Source organism: Taudactylus pleione, unplaced genomic scaffold (assembly GCF_031769625.1).
Source record: "Taudactylus pleione unplaced genomic scaffold, aTauple2 ptg000093l, whole genome shotgun sequence".
Classification (NCBI taxonomy): Eukaryota; Metazoa; Chordata; class Amphibia; order Anura; family Myobatrachidae; genus Taudactylus; species Taudactylus pleione.
This window is the reverse complement of record NW_028284495.1, coordinates 13,218,537-13,241,441: the sequence shown is the minus strand read 5'-3', so window position 1 is coordinate 13,241,441 and position 22,905 is coordinate 13,218,537. Positions and strand designations below refer to the sequence as shown.

At 44.3% G+C, this 22,905-nt stretch overlaps 1 protein-coding gene across 1 annotated transcript in view; it reads right to left on the bottom strand.

Moving 5' to 3' along the window:
* Positions 1-22,905, bottom strand: part of CCDC178 (coiled-coil domain containing 178) — a 434,648-nt gene that overhangs the window by 387,433 nt on the left and 24,310 nt on the right. The window contains exons 3-5 of the mRNA XM_088469772.1: positions 18,988-19,127; positions 15,416-15,450; positions 11,072-11,163 (exon numbers count right to left, since the gene is read on the bottom strand). Of these exons, the coding sequence (XP_088325898.1) occupies positions 11,072-11,163; positions 15,416-15,450; positions 18,988-19,127 (267 nt within the window). The remainder of the gene's footprint in view (positions 1-11,071; positions 11,164-15,415; positions 15,451-18,987; positions 19,128-22,905) is intronic.

Sequence of the window (22,905 nt, the reverse complement as noted above, 5' to 3'; positions counted from 1 at the left end):
TTATTCACATCTCCCCCACAAATGCTATCTCTCTATCCTGTGCCCTCTGGAATGCCAGGTCAGTCTGTAATAAACTGGTCCCCACCCATGACCTTTTCAACTCCAACTCCCTGAATCTCCTAGCCGTTACTGAAACATGGATCTCACCCTCTGACACCACTTCACCTGCTGCTTTATCCTCTGGGGGCCTTGCCTTCTCCCACACCCCCCGGCCTGGAGGTCGCCATGGTGGTGGTGTTGGGGTCCTTCTATCCACCAGTTACTCCTACCAGCTAATACCCTCTGAACCATCCCTTACATTCCCCACATTTGAGGTTCATGCTATACGCCTCTTCCAACCAGTAAGCCTCAGAGTAACTGTCATTTACCGTCCCTTTGGCTCTCCCTCCAAATTCCTTGACAACTTTGCTTCCTGGCTCCCTCACTTTCTCTCCTCAGATCTTCCCTCCGTTATCCTAGGTGATTTTAATATTCCTATTGACATTCACACAGAACCCTCTGCAGCTAAACTCCTTTCCCTCACCTCTTCATTTGGTCTCGGACAATGGACCTCATCACCCTCGCATGTGAGTGGGCACTCACTTGACCTGGTCTTCACTCACTGTTGTGATATTTCTGATTACTCCAATTCCCCATTCCCCCTCTCTGACCATCACCTTCTCTCTTTTAACCTATCCCTCTCTCTCCTTCCCCTCCTTTACCTCCTAAGGCTACCATTATTAAGCGTAATATTGAGGCTATTGACACTGTTGCTTTTTCCTCCCTGAGCGTATTGTCTACAACCGCCTTACCACCTTTCTTAGCTTCCACTCCCTCCATGACTCATTTCAATCTGGCTTCCGTTCTCTCCACTCCACTGAAACTGCCCTCACAAAAGTCAGCAACGACCTCCTTGCTGCCAAATCCAAGGGCCAGTACTCTCTGCTCTTTCTGCTTGACCTCTCTGCTGCATTTGACACTGTAGACCATCTTCTCCTCTTGCAAATCCTTTACTCTCTCGGTTTACGTGGCACTGCCCTCTCCTGGCTTTCCTCCTACCTCTCTGATCGTTCCTTCTCTGTGTCCTCTCATGACTCCTCTTCCTCCCCAATTCCACTAACAGTAGGAGTTCCCCAAGGTTCTGTTCTTGGACCCCTCCTTTTCTCCCTATATACGCCCTCTTTAGGTGAACTCATAAACTCTGTTGACCTCCAATATCATGTCTATGCTGATGATACTCAAATTTACCTTTCCACCCCTGAGCTCTCCCCTGAGCTCCTTACCCGTATCTCCAACTGTCTCTCTGCTGTCTCTTCATGGATGTCCCAGCGCTTTCTTAAACTTAACATGTCTAAGACTGAGCTGATCATCTTCCCACTCTCTTCCACTACATCACTTCCCACAATTTCATTATCTATTGATGGCACAACTATCTCCTCTATCCCCAAAGTGTGCTGTCTTGGAGTTATCCTAGACTCCTCCCTTTCCTTTAAACAACACATTCAGCACCTCTCGCAGTCCTGCAGATTCCACCTAAAAAATATCTCCAGGATTAGACCCTTCCTCAGCCAGGATGCCACTAAAACCCTCATCCACTCACTGGTCATCTCCAGATTGGACTACTGTAACCTTCTCCTAGCTGACCTCCCAGTCTCTCACCTCTTTCCACTACAATCAGTTCTCAACGCTGCTGCTCGGCTCATCTTCGTCTCCAGACGTTCTACATCTGCTTTCCCTCTCCTTCAAGTCCTACACTGGCTCCCCTTCCCCTTCAGATGCCAATTCAAGGTTCTTACAATCGCCTACAAAGCCCTCACCAAATCCTCTCCCACATAAATTTCTGACCTTCTCTCCCCTCACACTCCAGCCCGTCCACTTTGCTCAACAAATGCATGCCGCCTCTCTTGCCAACTGATTACTTCTTCCCACTCCCGCATCCAAGATTTTGCCCGTGCTGCTCCCTACCTTTGGAATGCTCTCCCTCTCCCTATCAGACTCTACACCTCTCTACAAATCTTCAAACAGGCTCTCAAGACCCACTACTTCATCAAGGCCTTCCAGCTCTCATCCTAACCCACCTCATGCTCTTTCCTTCCTATCTTCCCCTTCTGTGTCACACCTGTCTGTCTGCCCCTCCCCATTAGAATGTAAGCTCTCACGAGCAGGGACCTTTTCCCTCATGTGCTTCTCTTTACATTTTCTTCTACTCTGTACTCCCCATAAGGGTACCTAACACGTGACTGCCAACTCATGGCTGCTTATTGTGAGTGGTTTAATCGCTATTGCAGCAATGTATATAAATCGTGTCCTTGTCCTGCACTGTAATGTACTGTAAGTTACTTGTTTCTTGTTCACGTATTAGTTCTATGTACTATGTAAGGCGCTGCGGAACATTGTGGCGCCATATAAATAAAGGATAATAGTAATAATAATAACACAGAGATGACAGCATAATAACTAATCTTTCACCTCTTACGCTGGCCACACACATACAGACTATACTAACGTTCCGACGATGTGTCCGATTTCACTTGAAATTCTCCCAGCAGCTCTGCACACGATATGCTGTCCAATCTTCATCCCGATCTCCTGCAGCTAAACTTTTTCACAGTGCATTTGAGTCTAGATCGTCAGATCTGCCCTACAGCACGGCAGAGCTGAAGATGCGATGTGCGACTTGCGGGGGCGCGCATCGCATCGTGATCTCACGATTTGGTAATTTTTTACCCGATCTGTCGTTCCGATGTGTCGGAATCGGCCAGATCGTGGAAAAAATCGCTATGTGTGTGGCCAGCTTTAGGAGCAGCACCCAATCTGCACTGCTTCAGAGCTCGGCTCCGCCTCGTTCTGCCTGCCCCTTCCTTACTTCCTCTGCTTGGGCTCCTCTTGCCTCCCCAACTCTGACAGGGTCCAGTCTCTGCGATACTGCATGGTCATCCTGGAACTTCTCCCTCCAATTCCTCACAACACTCCCACCCCTCCACCTTCCTCCCCAACCCCCCACGGTGGGAGAGGACAGAGCTGTATGGACCAGTTATTAGTCACACTTACACACTGCTGTCATGACAAAACAGCGGCTCCCCTGCTGCCCCCCTTGGCACCGGTGGTAGACGGTGGAGATAAAGGGTTCGGGGGATCTGTCAGTCAGACACTTCTGCCATGATGGAGCCACGGCTCCCCCGCCGCTCTCCTCCTCCCTTTCCCGCTAGATGAGCCCATTCCTTGATCTGACGGCCACTGCTGTAACAGGATTTTTTTCCTGTCAACAGTAGAGCCTGTGGGCCAATTTTGATGTGGGGTCTGGAGCTGCAGCTACACCCACCCCATTGTTAATCCAGCCCTGCATTTAATTATTCCTTACCAAGAGATTTTGCCAATAAAATACAGCATTATACAAGTTCTATAAAGAGCACAGTAGAAAAATTAGAGATTTGTGTTAAAAAAAAAAAAAGATAGAAAAACTTGCTTAAAAATAAAATATACAGAATTGCAGCTTTAAAGAGATCATGAATACATTTGTATTATGTATGGCCAAAGATTAGTCTTTATAGTAGAGATACAATATATAAAACTACAGAAGGGTGAAAATGTACAAAAATCAATGAGCGAACAAGAATGAAAAAAGCGTGAATTTAAACATTATTACAAAAATAATAATTTTTTTACTACGTGAACCCACTAGTCTCAAAACATATACATTTTAAAAGACCAGAACGAGAGGAGATGAGATCCCTGGTTGAAGGAATATCCAATCTATACTGTCTTCGCACAAAAACCATTACCATCTAAGAAGCAAAAAACACTGATGAAAACATTGTGTATTGTTGGATCATGCCAAATGGCAGTCTATTAAACAAACTGAACTGTGTAGATGTCTTGAAAGCGTCTTTTAAGTGTTAATTGCGCAGAGTTTCCAGCAGTTGTAAACAAGTGTTATTTTGTTTAAGTGTATACTTGAAGTTAAAACTTCAGCTTTGCAATCTCTGCAATATTCATCTCGCTTTCACATATCCCTGCTGAGAGATTTCACAAGCATGAAATTCAGGAAACGTCTGTCTCCTTGCCTGCCATTTTTAGATTATTCGGTTTTGCCTGCTTTCATATATTTTAACATAAAGACAAATATTTTACTTATCTTTTCACTAAGCCCTCAAATAAACCATTTATAAATGGAAACATCTAAACCTCAACTATCTACAGCAGAATAAAGTAATTTACAGACTGCAAAAACTACAGAGCCACAATCCTATTTTTATGTACTCAAGTTTCTTTCTAACGCATTTCACTTCTTGGTCCTTGTAACTTCAGCTACAAGTCCTAATTGTAAGAGCAAAAAACAGGAAACACCCCTGTAATAACCCTTTGGGCCAAGCTTCTGATCTGGGATATTGCCAGGTCAACCCGGGTCCTTTCGCTGTGTAAAATGGTCTACCCGGGTCTAACTGGGGCCTCAATCTTGTTCACTGCCAGGGTCCTACTTGGGTTGCCTGCAGCCCGAAAGGGTGCGAACCAGGTTATTCAACCCAGGTTACAGTAAAAGTATCTCACTGGCAGTTCAGGAGCAGTTTTTCAAAACTCATATATGTAAGCCTGTAACAAAACATCTACTTCAATTAACTCAACCATTTGGCAGGACTGTCACGGGTTGTGTGTGAAGGAGATCGACCCAGGAATAACCCGGGACCAAGGTGCAGTGTGAAAGTGGTTTTGGAGATTTGACGCGGGTGCAACGTTCAATAACCCGGGAAAAATCAGGTTCAGAGCCCTGGCTTTGGTATGGAAGTGGTATTAATGGTATTAATGTATATAAGGTATCTCCATCCCTTGATCGCCATAAATAATATTCTAACCACAGATCAAAATCTCCCCTGTGGATGGAAGAGTGCGCTTATGTGCCTAATCTATACTCAGCACAGAACGCCCCCAATCAGCCTGACTCTTCCCATTAGCGGATGTAAACCCTGGCATATGACATTCTGGCACACAAATCTATTAGCCTCCCTGTAAAACTGGGCAACACTCTGCAAAATGAGATGCATTACATTACAAATAGAATATGAATTGCAAAAAGGGAAAATTATTGCACAAATGATCCTTAGAGATATCATTAGGTAATAAATATTACCTGGCACGATTTCTAAAAGTGAAGGAAAAAATATTTAAACTGAGAAGTAAACCAAATATATGTGTACTATTTTTAAGTAAGCATATTTGCCATCTTCGATAATTTACTAAGCACAAGATGACTATTTACAATTATTTCTCGAAGATGCACCATTCAAGTCATCATTTGCACTGTAGGTGTAATCTCCAGTTTCCCACCCTTCCAGATGATGACAACAGAAAACATTCATGGCTACAAGCTCTGACAAGAATATATATATATGATCTGCAGTGGAAGATTACAGTAGAGGTGGATGAGACGGTAGGGGGTCTACAGTTCTGGCCTCATCCGCCCCAGGGTTATTATATTAAAATAGAAATATTATAGAATTATTATATTAAATGTTTCATAGAAACAGTATGGTGATGTAGGAGTATTTGATTATTAGGACACTGTTTATTGGTAAAAACGGAAGTAAACTAAATATCTTTCACTAGCTAATAAGAATTAAGGTTAAACAATCTGTAATCCTGATGAGTGTACATAAGCTTATTGTGTGTAGTTAAAGGGGAGTTTATTGTGAATATCAGAAAGCTATGTTTTTTAAGTTGTCTGCTGTTTGTTTGGGTGTTGTGCTATTGTGTTTCTTTCTCCCCAGCAAACAAACTGCCTGGTATTACTATATTTATTGAATAACCTGAACTGTATTTATGTGTGGTGTACTATTTTATGATTTGACTGTAAAGAATGAGTTCCACACTTAGGACCTCATTCAGAGTCGGTCTTTGCAGCCGCACGGTTGTAAGGTAAAAGGGGCCGGATATGCAAATGAAGCGCTCGCAAGTTGCGTCGTTAAGATGGGATCGTTAGCTGGACGAGCGAGGGGAGGATGCGGCCGTAAGACTAATAATATACGCCCCCTTCTCGTTCGCATTACACGTCATCTCCGGGCATATAAGGATTAATCTAGACCATCAAGAACCATCAGAGCTGCTCGTAGAGCTTAAGGTTGACCATACCCTCTCTTAAGCACTACGATATAGTCAGTGTAAAAACCTCCCATGTCACATGTGCCATGACACTACTTAGTTAATTATGCACTCCCATAAAACGCCGTTTGCATAGTCAGGCACGCCTGCGTTCGGATCTCCACTCCCCCGTTCACAAGCACATTCCCCTGTTACCACCCACAAACGCCTCATCCTGTCACTCAACCTAACGACCTGGCTGTGTTCAAGGAGAGAGCAATTTCTGATCGTAATAGCTAGCTTGCGCACGCGCATTGCGAATTATACGCATGCGCAGTTTAGCGAACATCGGTAGCGTACGACCGAGCGGCCGCAACGACCGACTCTGAATGAGGTCCTTACAGTGGGAGCTTCATCTTGTACTGCACATGGCAGTGCTAGGTACTCTAAGAGCGAATGCTGGTGGAGAGCTGCGATTCTCATTGATCTTTTTTTTCTTTCATAACATAATGGCCATTGGAAAATTTGCGCCTGGAGCCTCTATCTCTCACTAACTGTCTGCATGGAGTATGATATATAGAAGGTGCATGGAGCAGCAATTCATTTATGTTTCACATGTGGTCAATACTTGTGGACAGAGTGCAGGACCAAGTACAGAACCCCAGACATTCTTCATCCAACATAACATTAACAGTCTACGGATGACACCACTAATGTGTACCCCTGACATGCAAGCAACGGCGTAACCAGAGGTTATGGGGGCCCCACAGCAAAATTTCCTGGGGTCCCCATAGGTCTACCTATACAGTGCCCCTGTAGTTGTGCTTATTATGCAATACCCCCTGTAGTTGTGCCCCTTATGCGTGCCCATTATACAATGCCCCCTGTAGTTGTACCCATTATGCAGTATCCATTGTAGTTGTGCCTATTATGCAATGCCCCCTGTAGTTGTGCCCATTATGTAGTACCCCCTGTAGTTGTGCCTATTATGTAATGCCCCATGTAGTTGTGCCCATTATGCAACGCCCCTGTATTAGAGACCATTATGCAGTGCCCCCAGTAGTGCCCAATATACAGTGCCCTCAGTAGTGCCCATTATGCAGTGCCCCTTATGTTGTTCCCACAGTAATGCCCCCAGTAATGCCCCTAATGCAGTGCCTCTTAAGCTGTGCCCCCCCTCCCCATGCAGTACTTACCTCTCTTCAAGCTCCAGTAGACGCCGTCAGCTTCCCGCGTAGACGATGCCACTGACTGGATCTGACTAGATCCAGCGGCAGGTGCAGGCTCCTATCATCGCAGGTGACGTCATGACCCGCGCACTGCATCACTGGCAACGCTGGCCTCTGAAGCGATCAGAGGTGTCTTTAGTCTCTGATCGCTTCAGAGACCAGCGTTCCCAGTTGCACCATCAACTTGGCTAGCCATGTTAGAGGGTTCAGGGGGACGCTTGCTGGGCTGCCATAGCAAGCGCACTCTCTGCACCCTCTATAGTTATGCCAATGCATGCAAGCATTTTATACTTACTTATGAAAGAACATACTTGTGATTTTCAAGAATTAATTCATTAAAAAGCTACTGCAATCAAATGGTCTCATTTGGAGAGATGTACTAAACCTTGGAGAGTGATGAAGCAGAGAGAGATAAATTACCAACCAATCTGCTCCTAACTGCCATTTTTCAAACACAGGGCGCTATTCAATTAGTTTCACACCCGCGATAAAGATTCACATGCCGGACTTTTCGCCTATATCGCGTATTTTAGCCGCAGGCGCGTACTCGCCCTATTGAATTAAAAAATACGCGAAAATGTCGACACGCAAAATCAGAACAGACGGAAAGTGGTGTCCGAATCGGGGAAATCAGCCTGAACCCCCCGAAAAGATGCAAAAACATTGGGGATCAATGTGGTAGTGCACGATTAGTCCTAATAAAACTGTTTGGGGTACTTAAGTTTGCACAATTGCCTCTAATTAGCGTCTTTGCACAAGTGGTGAAGAATGTCATAAAGCTGTATTTTTAGGAGAATATAAGTAGTGCTGGCAAATTTGGGGTACCTGAAAATGTGTGCTAGCATCTTTTAATGTCTCTAAAGTGTACTTTTAATAAAAGTGAAATTCATCCCTCATAAAAGCACCTGCAATCCCAAAAACACCTGACCCCTTCTTAGAGCACCCCCAGAACCTTATTTCGCTAGTTTGCGAAGTTGTCCCCCCACTTTGTGCTTTTTCGCCCCAAACTTCAAAGTACTTTATTGGGGTGTTCTTAAGTGTTTCTCTTTTTAATGTCTCTAAAGTGTAGTTTTAATAAAAGTGAAATTCATCCCTCATAAAAGCACCTGCAATCCCAAAAACACTTGACCCCTTTTTAAAGCACCCCCAGAACCTTATTTCGCTAGTTTGCGAAGTTGTCCCCCACTTTGTGCATTTTCGCCCCCAAATTCAAAGTACTTTATTGGGGTGTTCTTAAGTGTTTCTCAGGAATTTTTTGACGCAGTTGTCCTTTGGGGGGCTGTCCCAAGGCTTCTGAGTGGTTTCACCACCTGTGCACCCCCAAAAAAAATGTTGCACTTCTTTTCTACTGTTATTCAGAGGCGAATCTTTTTCGCCTAGTACATTGCATTGACTTTCCGCGTACGCGAATAGCGGATGGAATTGAATACGGAGATAAGTTTCCGACAGGAGAAAAGTTGCAATCGGCGAAACTTTTTGGGGGATCTTGGCTTTTTGCTTCTAATTGAATACGGCCCACAGTATGTAAAATGAGTTAGGAGCTGACTGGTTGGTACTTTATCTTTTGCTACTTTATCACTCTAGGCTTAGTACATCTCCCACATAGTAAGACGGTTTATATTGGTTTAGTTGTGATGCAATCTAGCTGTGTATATGAGTGTACACTGTAAACAGAGTGTTCGGTGACATGCAAGAAACCCTGATGTTTATCTCAGTCTCCTGCAATGGATTTGAGTTTTACATCCCATCACAACTTGCAGTTAATCAGATATGACTGTCTGTATTTCTATATTTACTTACTTCTATTAAAATAAAATGATTCCTGTGAGGGAAGATTTATGTCATGCAACAGATTACACCACTGAATTACAATACTACAATCTAAGAAACTCTACAGCCAAACAAATATTACATTTTTACATTACTGAAAAATGCTCTTGTTAATAAATATGCCCCTAAGGGTAGGGTCACAGGGCATTTAGGATTGCCATGGTTCTCCAAACAGGTAAAAAAAAAACACTTGTTTTAAAGTGATTAAATACTTCCACCGTATATGGGACATAGGGCCTGATTCAGACCCACTCGCGAGCGGCTGTCCACTCGCAAGTGGGTCGATGTTATGCACTGAGCATGCGCACGACGGAGGGAGCTCCGTCGTGCGCATGCGCCAGACGCGACGAGCGAAGGAAAGTCCTTCGCTCGTTGTGTCCGATCAAAGGGGGCGTGCTGTCAATGTTGATTGACAGCACGCCCCCTTTGGTGGGCGTGCCGGGGGCGTGCCTCCCTGACGGGGGCGTTCCCACGGGAACGCCTCCCGTCAGAAGCCGGCCCACTGACATCACTAGTGATGTCAGTGGGAGTGATTTTGGCTCTGATAGAGCCAAAATCACTCCGGAGTTTGCGGTTGAAAACCTCAACCGCAGGCTCCGGCTCGCAATTTCGATGGTCGCGATGGTCTCGACCATCGCGGCCATCACAAAGCACGCTCGTATAGCCTGTGGGTGGTGACCCACAGCTATACGAGCGTCCAGGAGGACGCTCCATGAAAATGGAGCCCGGCCCTCATTCAGAGCGTGCGCTCTGCTCAGAGCGTACGGCTCTGAATGAGGGCCATAGTTCAAGATACTGCACATCTCCTGGCAAGCAGGAAACATGTGCTGTATCCACAACCTTTGCAGTATAGAACAAGATCTAAAGAACATGAAATACTGTAGTAAACAAAGATATACAGATATCTGCTCCTCTTCCCACTTCTGTTTATAAGTGATAAGAGGGAAAAAAAAAAGTTCCCAGAACCAATTCCTAATATTTATCCAGAAGGGTGTGAAGTGAGATGTACTACCTGCTGTGACCTGTACTGTCCTAGCAAACTTATAGGGGCTGAGTCAAAGTCACAAGCAAAGTGGCCGCATCTTCAGATTAAAAATAACTGTGGATTTCTGCTTGTATTCAAAGTCGGCCAAATGTATGTGGCTGTAGTGCAGCTATACATCCGCTTGTGAGAGCAGCTGTCATCACGATCAACACACATATGCAACTGCCTTATACTTGGTGCAAGAGGTCTGTCTCAAATAGCCAGATGTTTACATATGCTCACCTGGGAAAGGGCCGCAGTTCCATCTGCACGACCACTACAAATTTACGCTAATGCCCTGTTGCCTCCCATTTACATCTATTTAGCCGCAAGTGGAGACGCAGCTGACTTCTGTGCCAAACTGAATAGGCTACAGGTCTGAAAAGATGCATATGTTTGCACGAATGCTAAGTGTGAAAAATAGCAGATGCCACCGCCTTGCGTGCGACTGAATAAGGCCCATAGTCTGTAAGTGATGATAACTAAAATGCTGTGTATCAGATGCATGCTTCGCTATAGTGTGTACCAAGAACACATTTACCATAAAGCAATCGGAACCAATATTCATGTATTAATAAGACGTTTGCAAAATTCCAAACAAAGACCTCTAAAAGCCTCTGCTCTAGTGGTGTCACTGTATACTAACAAATAAGATGTTATTTGGGGCAAAAATCATCTGGTTTTTAAACAATTAAAATGACTGAAAACTGCAGCTATATTTGCCTGAGTAAAGTAAATGAAAAGGGGGCGGCAGTGGAAAGTAGCCACAATGGCCAATACATTGACAACAGAAAACTTCTTAGCATAGCTTCAAACCAGAAGATGCATTTATTTTACTGAGTGAAATGAGATCAAGAAAACATGTATTGTTTTTTTTTTTTTTAAATAAGTACTTTTAGCATAATATCCTATAAATGTAAAAAAAAAAATATCCTACCTTTGTCAATGAGACCAACACCTGTAATATGTAACACTGGGGATTCTGCTGTGACATCTCTGACTCCATCATTACCGCTCTCACTGGAAGCCCTAAAAATGTAAATGTAATGTTTAAAAACGTATTTTAGTATATGAAAGTTTAAACTAAAGGTGTGGTCTTAAAGTAGTGTATAAGGCATGCTCACATTGGAACCCTACCCGAAAAAGAATATTAGTTATTGTTTTTCCAACTACAAGAAGGACACAGGGAGAATGTAATAGGGTACCGGTTTTTAAAAGGGCTGATATTTAAAAAAAATTTAAAGCCAAAACCAACCTTTAAAAAAATGCACTTTTATAAAACTAGTACCATACATTCCCCCAATTGCTGATCTGCTATGCTGTGAGGTAGGGAGGGATCTGCAGTTAACATCACAACCAGCAATAAAAGATTGGCACAAACCACGGCCATTTATGAGTCAGCATGTCCCATACCTCATCTTATCAGCAAATGGGGAGCATACAGTGAGTGTAAAAATCCCTTAGAGAGAGGTCTGAGTGCTGGAAATAGTGGGCCAGCAATGAGAGGCTTTTCCTAAATGTATACTATTCTACTGCAGGCAAATATCATCAATAAATTGGAGACCACTTAAAAATCCTATATGGTCTTCCTGTATTTAGAGATGGACGCAAATGCCGGCGCAACTGCGATTCCGTACACAGTGGATTTGCAAAAATATGCAAATGTCGCAGCCGTCTGGATCTGTATTGAGACGCCACCGGCGGCTTCACAAATCCAAGTATTTCGTACAGACCCAGCATCGGTCAGAGATTAGCCGATAATCGGACTTCTGAGTAACCCTATGGTCGTGCAGAATGGCCGTGGGAACTGAAACACCGGATTCGTTTCTACAGCATACAGGATTGCAGTTGCAGGCATGTCCCGAAAACGTTCGCTGACTGTCAATCACTTTATGAATAAACTCTTTCTGCAAGCGACAATTAAATGAAACTAAATGCATGCGCAGTATGACCCAGACGCAAGTGCAGATTACCGATAATAGCTCAACTGTGTAAACATGGCTTTGCGTCCATCTCTGAATCAGGCCCATAGTTGCTAAATTATCCTTTGATATTTTACATATACACCTGGGCCTCTCAATGATGACTACTATAGTATATAAATATTTGAAGACTTTGGGGAGAATTTACGTTTGCGTGCTTTACACTGACTCCGGGTGCCGTTTAAAATATTCACATGCAACCCGCTGCTTTGTAAATTCTCCCCTATAGATTATTTACTACACAACAAAAATGTAATTGTATTGCTATATGGTTGGAGGGAATAGAACCCATGTTCATTGTTATACGAGTTACATATTTATGATTATCCTGTCTATTTTTGTTGATGCCTTGTTAACTTTTTTTCTTTTCAACTAATGTTATCAAGGCTTATAAAAAGGTAGATACAGTACTACTATAACAGATTATTAACTGTAGAAGAGTTTTTTGTCCAATGAAGTCAGAGGAACCATTTCCAAGGAGCAAGATATTTGTGACATAAAGAATCTATATTTGCATAGTATTGTTTATTGGTCTATGCATACACATGCCCCATTTGGTTAAGTTTATTGTAAATATGTGATGTGCATGGACACCTCACTTTTGCACACATGCTGAAAATGTGATACTTTCACCAGAATAGTGGTTAATGTACACTGTGCTTCATTTGGTTTCAGACAAACAATGGATATATAACCTTGGCCATGATTATGCTAAAAACCTCTATTGATTGCAAAATTTGATTGCATTTATATTAGGGATGAGCGGGTTCGGTTCCCTGAGAACCGAACCCACCCGAACTTCGGGGATCCGGGGCGATCCGAGCCCAAGCTCGGATCTCCGTCTGCCCCGGATCCCTCTCCCGAGGCAAAAACTCGAGATCTGCTGTCGGATCTCGAGGTTTTGCCTCGAGCGGCCATTTAAAAAAAAATGCCTTTGCCTTTAATGGGCAAAGTGATGATTGGCTGACAGAGCCGTCTGTCATGGCTCTCAGCCAATCAGCATTATGGTGCTCATTTGCATGTAGCACGGACTCGTGAGATCCGTGCTACATGCATCTGTGTGATTGACAGTGACACAGAGCACAGATGGGTCAGTGAGACCCGTCTGTGCTGCTGTGTATTTCAATGACACAGATGCACGCACGGACCAGGAGATCCGTGCTACTTGCATCTGTGTCATTGACACAGAGCACTGACGGGTCCGTGAGACCCGTCTGTGCTGCTGTGGTAATAAAAAAAGAAAAACCTGTGTAAAAAAAGAAAAAAATGGCGTGCCCCCCCCAAAAAAAGAGCAACCAGCCCCGGGCATTAGTGACCCAGTGCTGGGTGTGCTTAAATACAGGGGACAAACGACGTAGGGGTCCCCTGTACTTAAGCACAACCAGCACCGGGCTAGTCAGAACCAGCGCTGGTTGCCAAAATACGGGGGACAAATAACGTAGGGGTCCCCCGTATTCTGCGCAACCAGCTCTGGGCTCTGATCCGGTCCTGGTTCTGGAAATACAGGGGAAAAAAATTAGTAGGGTTCCCCTGTATGTTCCAGAACCAGCACTGGACTTTTTCTAGCGGGGGGCTGATGCCACAGCCCGGGGAGCCCTTTCACCGGGCCCCCCAGCCGCAGCATCAGCCCTGACCGCTAGTCAGCCCAGGCCGGGGATCCCTGGAGAGCTGGGGACCCGCCCAATAAAGGGGTCACCCTCTCCAGGGCACCCCAGGCCCAGGCTGATAGCCCGGGGCTATCCCCGCCACCCCTGGTGGCGGTGGGTGGCGGGTTGATTGTGTGGTGTGGTGTAAATAAAGAATATCAAACATTGTCTTTACAAGTAGAACTGCAAGTCCCAGCAAGCCTGCCCCGCATGCTGGTACTTGGAGAACCACAAGTACCAGCATGCAGGGAATTAAGGGCCCACTAGTACCTGTAGCTCACCTGTAAAAAAAATGTAAAAAAAACACAGGACACACACACCGTGACAGTATAAGTTTATTAAACATACATACACACACACACACACACACATGTACACATACTCACCTATGTAACCCTGTAGCATCAGTCCACTTGTCCGGTAAAGTATCCATAGGGGACCTGTGAAAAAAAACATACTCACCATCTCCTATGCGAGGTTCTGTCCTCTTCGTTCCAAAGTAGGCATCCCCGGACTTGGCAAAAAAAAAAAAAACGAAAACGCGATCCACGAACTTAGTACCATTCTATAGAACGGTACTTCCCGAATGAGAGCTTAGCGGCGGGGTATCAACATGGAAACCCCGCTGCTAAGCGTTCATTGGCTGAGAGAGGCCATCTCCCGTCTCTCTCAGCCAATGAACGGCTCCCTCCATTGTAGTCAATGGTGGGAGCCACAAGGTTATTAACGTTTACCCTGCGGTTCCCACCATTGACTACAATGGAGGGAGCCATTCATTGGCTGAGATAACACGAAGAAAGATCCAGATCCAAAACCAAAACACGAAAAGTGGCTGGTGCACACCCCTAATTTATATATTATCAATAATTTGGAGTTGTGCACCTGAGATTTGTCTGTTTCTGTGCCTGCAATTAGTCTCATCAGGAAGCACCTCCCATTATATATATTCAGGGTGTGCAGTCCAGGAACCTTTCCTATATAAACAATGGAATTTGTTGAGAAGGATTGAAAAAGTCCTGTTTTCTACAACATTGAAAATCGTGTAAAAAAAAACTCATGGGGGCATTTTTATTAAACTAATTTTGTGGGCGATCCCCCTAAATATCCGCAAAATGTAAGTATTCCCTGGATGTAGTACAGAGGTTCCTGTTTCCCATCATAGGTTTCTATGGGGAATGCGAATTGTGAGATTTAACATTTTAAGATTGTGTTAACCATTTTTCATAAAAATATCCCCGCTTTGTACAAAGGGGAACCCACAGGGACAGCGGTTGCGGTAACCACTGTCCCTGCGAGTTATATCCCTGGAAAATTGTAGAAGTCTTTCTGTGGAAGCTGACACTGTGCATGTGCACAGTGTCAGCTTCCATAATCGGCCGGAGGTTGCGAGAGAGAGATGGAAAGATCTATTTTCTGCACATGGAGCCTCTATAGGCTTACAGCAGTTTACACCATCTGAAGATCTGTGAAATCTCCTGCATTGTGCTAATATATTGGTACATAGGAACAATACATAAAATTAAGCAGAAACTGCAGTTTCTGTATAATTTTATGTAACACGCAGCTTCATACATAGGCCCCTATGAGTGGCCACACTGAAAACATTAGGTGATAGTAATAACAGGGTTTGGAGAGCAGGATGATGATTCTTACCATTTAATACTTCTTTTCTGTGCAATACTGTCATGCTGAAAATAATGAAATAACATGTTATATAATGAAATATATAATTAAATAGACAAAGTGCATATGTCACCATGAATAACAACACCCCATCATGGACACGCGCCCTCCATAATAAAATCTAATCCTTTTATGTAGTGAGTAACTGAAACGTGAACACTGAATTGCTGGAGTTCTGAATCTGTGCCTACCAGGTATATCGCCAAATGTAGGCACATCTTGCCGTACCAGCGGTATCAGTGTTGCTGTAACAAAGTAAGCAACATTGAGATAGTAATTTGGCATCCCAGTAATGGGCACTTCATACGTAATCAGTATGTAATACTGCCAGCCGCATGGCCGGCGGTTCTAATCCCGACTGCGGAAGCCCGGCAGGGGTGAAGATCCTGATCGCTAATTTAGGTAAGTACCCCTAACCCTACCCTAATCCTCCTTTAGGGGTGCGTAACCCTACCCCCCCCCCCAAGTGCCTAACCCTAACCCCCCCTACCCCGCAGCCTAAACCTAAGTCCCCCGGGGGGGTGCCTAGCCCTAAGTCCCCCGGAAGCCCTAAAACCTAACCCTCCCCCCCCCGCGCGGCTGTCCACGCCCGGCTTACTTTCATTCGGTATGCGGGGCGTCGAGCTCCCGGCATAGGTCTAATGATAGGCGTCGGGATTTTGATACCTGTCATTAGTACCTTGCCAGGATTTGATAGTCGGGAAGCCGGCGGTAGGCATTTCGACCGTCGGCTTCCTGACTGCATCCCCTTTATACACAGGTGTAGAAGCACAAATGTTATTTATAATCAGTGCAGGCTGTGCCACGCACCGCACACCCTGCATCCACAGAATACCTTGTTTCAGAAAGCAGGTCCCTCCTCCTTCACAGCGCCATCTTCCCAGTGACATCTTTGAAAAAATGGTGCTGCGCAGTGAAAGCAAAGACACTGGCACTGTGCGAGAGAATTTGCTCTCTTGTGTGCATACACCATCTTACCGAATATCACTGGGAAGATGGCACCACAGAGGAGGAGGGATCCGCTTGCTGGAGCAAGGTAAGATGCGGGGCTGGGATGGGGGAAGTGGGGGCTCAAGTGCACCTATCCTTTTTGTGCTATATAGTCTTAGATGCACCGTCACGGATAGCAATTCCCGTGCTGGAGTACTTTTTTCCCAAATATTGTGTCTTAGGCCCTCATTCAGAGCCGTACGCTCTGAGCAGAGCGCACGCTCTGAATGAGGGCCGTCCTCCATAACTATGGAGCGTCCTCCTGGACGTTCGTATAGCTGTGGGTCACCACCCACAGCCTATACGAGCGTGCAGTTTGATGACCGCGATGGTCTTGACCATCGCGACCATCGAAACTGCGAGCCGGAGCCTGCGGTTGAGGTTTTCAACCGCAAGGCCCGGAGTGATTTTGGCTCTATCAGAGCCAAAATCACTCCCACTGACATCACTAGTGATGTCAGTGGGCCGGCTTCTGACGGTAGGCGTTCCTTTAGGAACGCCCCCGTCAGGGAGGCACGCCCCCGGCACGCCCACCAAAGGGGGCGTGCTGTCAATCAACATCGACAGCACGCCCCCTTTGATCAGACACAACGAGCGAAGGAAAGTCCTTCGCTCGTCGCGTCTGGCGCATGCACACGACGGAGCTCCCTCCGTCGTGCGCATGCTCAGTGCAGAACATCGACCCACTTGCGAGCGGACAGCCGCTCGCGAGTGGGTCTGAATCAGGCCCTTAATTCGCTAATAGTGTATTAAGTATTTAGGATTAGTATTCTTTGGGCCGTTTTCAAACAGCGGCAAAACAGGGTGTTTTTTCCGCCATTGGCAAAAACATAATTTTTTCAACAAAAAATTGCAGAATTTGCGCCAAAAAAAAAGGGAGGAAATGGCAAACAGGTGAAAATGCAGACACGTTTTCTCCATCCCAGACCAGGAGAAAAAAAAGCAAAATCCCTATTGTTGGCTAAAAATGGGGGGATTTCTTCAGAACCCTTTGGACACCCCCTCTTATGATAAATTAGCTTAAAAAAAATGTGAGTTGAGTACTTTGCCGAAAAACGACCGTGCAAATATTGGTTTAAAAAAAATTATAAATTGTTGAAAATGGTTTCAACGCACCGGGTCTAATTTTTCGGGTGGGCGGTATGGATGCGTCAAGTGTTTTAAACATTGCACGCGGTTACAGCAGGCTTTTTTTCCGGTTTTTAAAATTGGATTTTTACAACACGAAAATATACTTGCACCCATGCTTGCGTTTAGCTTTGCAATTCTGTCCACTACTGAATCACCCCCTTTGTTCAGTTGACACTATCAGATGCTGTTATCCTTGTGGACTAACAAGGTACATAGGGTCTGTGGAGATGAGATAAAGGGAGAGATTGATCACATTTTCTAACATTGACAATTTGAAAAGTTGCCCATAGCAACCAAGCAGCTTTTAGCTATCATTTATCTAGTACATTGTATAAAATGATATCTGGAAGCTGAATGGTTGCTATGGGCAACTTTTCCACCTGTCCTCTTTAGAAGGTTTGATACATCACTCCCAAAGTATAAGCCTGGTTACAAGATTTGAAGGGCAATTCATAGTATCCATATAAATTATTATCTGAGGCATGGTCAGCAATGGTGCTCCATTTTATTGTAGACCTAACACATTCAGAACATTGACAGACAGACCGGATCTTTATTCTTTCACCACATAAGCTATGAATAGCATTCAATCTTGCAGAGTTCCCAGATATGTACTGAATATGTCCTGAGCAATTCCTTCAGTGGCAACAATCTACTTTTGTACACAGCTAGTAATTTTACATTTTGAACAATCGTTGAACGTCCAATGCACTGTGGGGCTTCTAACAAGGACCAGACTAGAACAAGAATTATAAACAACTTTCCCCCAAAAAAGCTGAAAAAAGGACTGAGGAAGGATGAATTAGCAGGAGCTAAGATTAAGCATACTTACACATGGACGCTGCAAGCTGGAACTCTATAAGACATTACGGGGGTAGTTCAATAAGTAAGGTAACAAGACCTCTGATGTGTGCAATGTTCTCTATTTCATACTACTTTCCCATTAGGCCAGAGCAGGTAAACCACTGCTTCCCCTCACGGCCATTAGACTGCGCCTCAGATCAGTCATACTATCCCAACATCAGTTGCGAGATGGTGGGGCTGGCGGAAACATGGTCAAACATTAAGGTACGTAGTATGACCAATCAGATTTCTGCGTCTAAAGGGCTCATCAGCAGCAGTTAAAATTCATCAACTTGTGAAGGTACAGTATACGGTGACAAAGCCATGTCACGGAAACAGGTTTGGGTTTGGTGCACTGCCTTTTTGTCATCAGTGGTGGATGTGCTTGGCTGGCCAGATCGCTGCACATCTTGAATGTCTGTCCTGCTGTTGGAAGTGTACCAAACCCTATGAGGTGCAGTCTAATGGCCGTGAGGTGAAGCAGTGGTCTACCTGCACTTACAGGTGAGAGGTCTTGTTACCTTACTTATTGAACCCCCCTTGTAGATAGTCATGATACAAAGAAGACTTATTCTAACCTGCATAAACCACTCTTTAATCTTCACTTCCAGCTTCTCAATGTGGTGAATGGCCTTGTTAACACAAGGCAATGGTGTGTGTACTAGTTCACAACTGCGTCGTCTCATATGGTCTACAAAAGACATATTTTCACTGGAACCTGAAAGTAAACCAGTGGTCATTTGTGATCTATTTTCAATGTATCATTTTGTAACTACAAAAAACAATCATCATGGGACTGATTCTGAATTGGGAGCAAAGCAAAAAAGGCAAGTAACTTTATATCTGGGACACACCAAGTTGCAACGGGTGCAAATACATTTATTTTCTTTGCATCCGGGGTACATACTGGCTGCATTTGCATGTAGCTCACAAATGTTGGACAGCTTTATTTTTACACTGCGATTTATATTTGAGCTAAGACACACCACTATCAAATCTACATTTCTCTGCACATTTTAAATCTGCTCCACCTGCAGTGCAGCAAGGTTTAGCCAAGGTGCAAAGTTACTTGCTCTTTGCTTTACTCCCAACTCGGAATTAGCCCTAAAATTAAAAAATACATTATATACAGTGTAATAATTAGTTTGTCATACATTAAATTAATAAATGTGCAGAATGAAAATCCACAATTTTGACAAAATGAATGGGAAGCTTGTAACTATAAAATAGCAAAAACACAATAAAAATTAAGTATAGGTATAAAATGAACCTTTAATCAGTTCTGTGCTGTTCTTGAGCAAAACGACCTCAGCCTGTGCCTTCCTAGGTCTGACAAATAGGTTTATGAACTAAACTAATTGCTGCATATCCCAAACTAAGCACACATATGCATTATCAAGAGCAATCTATTGGCATGGCATTACTGTGAGATAAAAGAACATTTAGTAAAAATTAGCCAATGTTAATAGAAATCCTCAAGAAGATGGTCACATGACTCACCAGCAATTTATATAAATATAAATCTATGGTGCATCTTTGTTAAGTTAGTACCAGAGTATAACTGACAAACAGGCTGATGTTGATTATACGCTCATATGATATCTACTTTCACAAGTGTACCAATAAAGTCAAAAACAAGCTTACAGTATGTAATTTTTACATAGCCTAAAGCTGGGTACACACTGACCGATATATTGGCTATTCAATTGATCGGCCAATATATCTGCTGCCCGTCGGCCAGTGTGTACCAGCAATATGTCTGTGAACTGAGTCATTCACAGACATATCGCATTGGCTGTGCTGCACAGCCGATGGACAGATATGTCTGCAGACATACTGTATCTATCCATCGACAGGTGTGTACGGGCGGCCTGCCTGTACACATGCAGTGGCAGCCGCTGGGAAGGGGGCGGACAAGCCCCCCGGCCAGCGGGACCCACGGCTGCCTGGAAGATGATGGTCGTTCAGTGTATATGAACGACCATCATCTACAGATATATCTGCAGATCACTCGATCTGCAGAATAATCTGCTAGGTGTGTACTCACTTTAATGAAGCAGCAACTAAAGATGTAGTTGTCACTTCCAGACCATGACTGTGTCAATGCACCAAACCCTAGGATGCCATAATATAGCCCCAATAAAGAGAGAAGCACACAATATTCCAGTAGGTCATTTTCCAAGCTTGTACATTATTTAAAAAGACACATACTGTGAAAAACACTTTATGTTCGCACATATGCAGAGCTGTACACATCTCAGGACGCCTCAGGTTCGGCCATATACTGTATGCATCTGGTTTATTACAAGTCATCATTATCAGTGTACTTGTTTCTGCCCTTTACTGGGTATAAAAGGCACACCTTTTAACAGGCATGTGTATGCATACGTGTTGGTCTGCATGGCTTGAATTTGCGTGAACATGCCTTTTTGATCTTTGTATACTTGTGAATGCCCCTTCACATCTATGTTCCGCCTCTCTGGACGTATGTTCAAATCTGTATCAGCCACACTAGGAGTATACTTAGGGGGCAACTCAATTAACCACGGGACTTACTGCAAGCTTTTAGCACCCGGGTTAATAGACCGGAGCTATTCAATTACTGTACGTGGTAAGTCCCGAGGGTGCACTTAATGTGGATTACTGTTCGCACTTCAGAAGGGTGCAAACAGAAAATTGCATTAAGTGCACCCACGGGGCATATTGCAGGCTTATTTAGCACACCAACTGCATAGCTCCGGGCACTTAACACAGAATCTATGCCTTACTGTGCTAGCAATAGGGTTCGTGGGATATGAGGCTTACTGCGGGATATAATTCAACAGCATTGGGCACTTAAACTTGGAGCTAAAAGCCCACAATAAGTCTCACAGTTAACTGAATTGCTCCTTAGGGTTCTGTGTCTTTCTCACTTTTTCCTGCTGTCATTTTTCCAGGCCTCCACACCTGGACCAGCCCCACATGAATCCAGCCTTTTGAGTTATGAAAGAGATCTATCACAAGAAATAATAATAAAAAGGGTCCAGGATTTTGAGATCGTGAAAAAAAGATTCTACAGGCAAACTAAATACTGCAAAACATAGCTAGCAATACTGTACCTTTATAGAAACTGGGAAAATATTTGAGACAGGAAAAATACAGTCACATCTTAATACTATATTTATTGTACATTACACAAGTACAAAGGAAAATATTATATATAGTTAATCAGCCTTTAAAATACGTACACCAACACAAAATATATTATAGTATCTCTTCTCAATACACTACAAAATTGTCATACAATTATTAAGATCTGACTGGGTCATGTGCATTTATTTGTGTTTTTTAAAGTTCTTATATTTATAGGCAATGGTGTAAACAAAGCAAAGCAAAGCAAAGAAACAAGAAGCCAACAGTGGAATGTGAGCCTCCAATAAGACTTTCATGTAACAACATCTGAGGACTAGACTTGTTAGTACCAACTCACTCATTCTAATCATACATGTTTTATTGTTTTAAACACAACATGGAGAGGGGGGGCTCAGGAGGAAATGATACTGCTATGAGGAGTAGGGAGGCAGACAACAGGATTTTGGTACTTACCAATAAATCCCTTTCTCAGATTCCACAGGGGACACTGGAGGCTTCATGACAGTGGGGTATAGATGGTTGCTAACCGGTAGCTGTCACTTTAAATTTAGAAAGTGTGACTAGCTCCTCCCCCTCTATACCCCCCTACAAGCCAGTCTTAGGAAATTGTGCCCGAGGAGAGCTGGAAAAAAAAAACTGCAGAAGAGGAGGTGAAGCAAGTACACATAATGACAAAACACATAACATGTAAAAAGAAAAGTAATCAGTCATAACGTAGAATGACAACCAACCATGGCAGGAATGAACAGCGCCGGGTGGGCGTCCAGTGTCCCCTGTGGAATAGGAGAAAGGGATTTATCGGTAAGTACCAAAATCCTGTTTTCTCCTTCATCCACTAGGGGACACTGGAGGCTTCATGACAGTGGGGACGTCCCAGAGCTCCCATCTCGGGCGGGAGAGCGCTGAGAACCCTGCAGAACAGCACGGCCATATTGCGAGGCAGAGGGCGTGAACGTATTAAAAGGGTAAAACCGGACAAAGGTATGCCGGCCCGACCAAGTGGCCGCCCGACAAAGTTGAGCCTGAAGGCAGCCGCCCACGAGGGACCCACCGAGCGTGTAGAATGCGCTGTAATGGAAGCCGGAGGTTCCTTAGAGGCGCCCACATAGGCCTGTCTGATGGTCAGACTGATCCAGCGTGCAATAGTCTGCTTGGAAACCGGCCAACCAGGACGAGCAACATCATACCAGACAAACAGTGAATCTGATTTCCATAGAGATGCGGCCCTATCCACGTAGATCCGGATGGTTCTAACGACGTCCAGGGATCTGGAAGCTGGCGAGTCCTCAGGAAGAACCGGCACCACAATAAGTTGGTTTATGTGGAACGCAGAGACCACTTTAGGAAGGAATACCGTCTGCGTA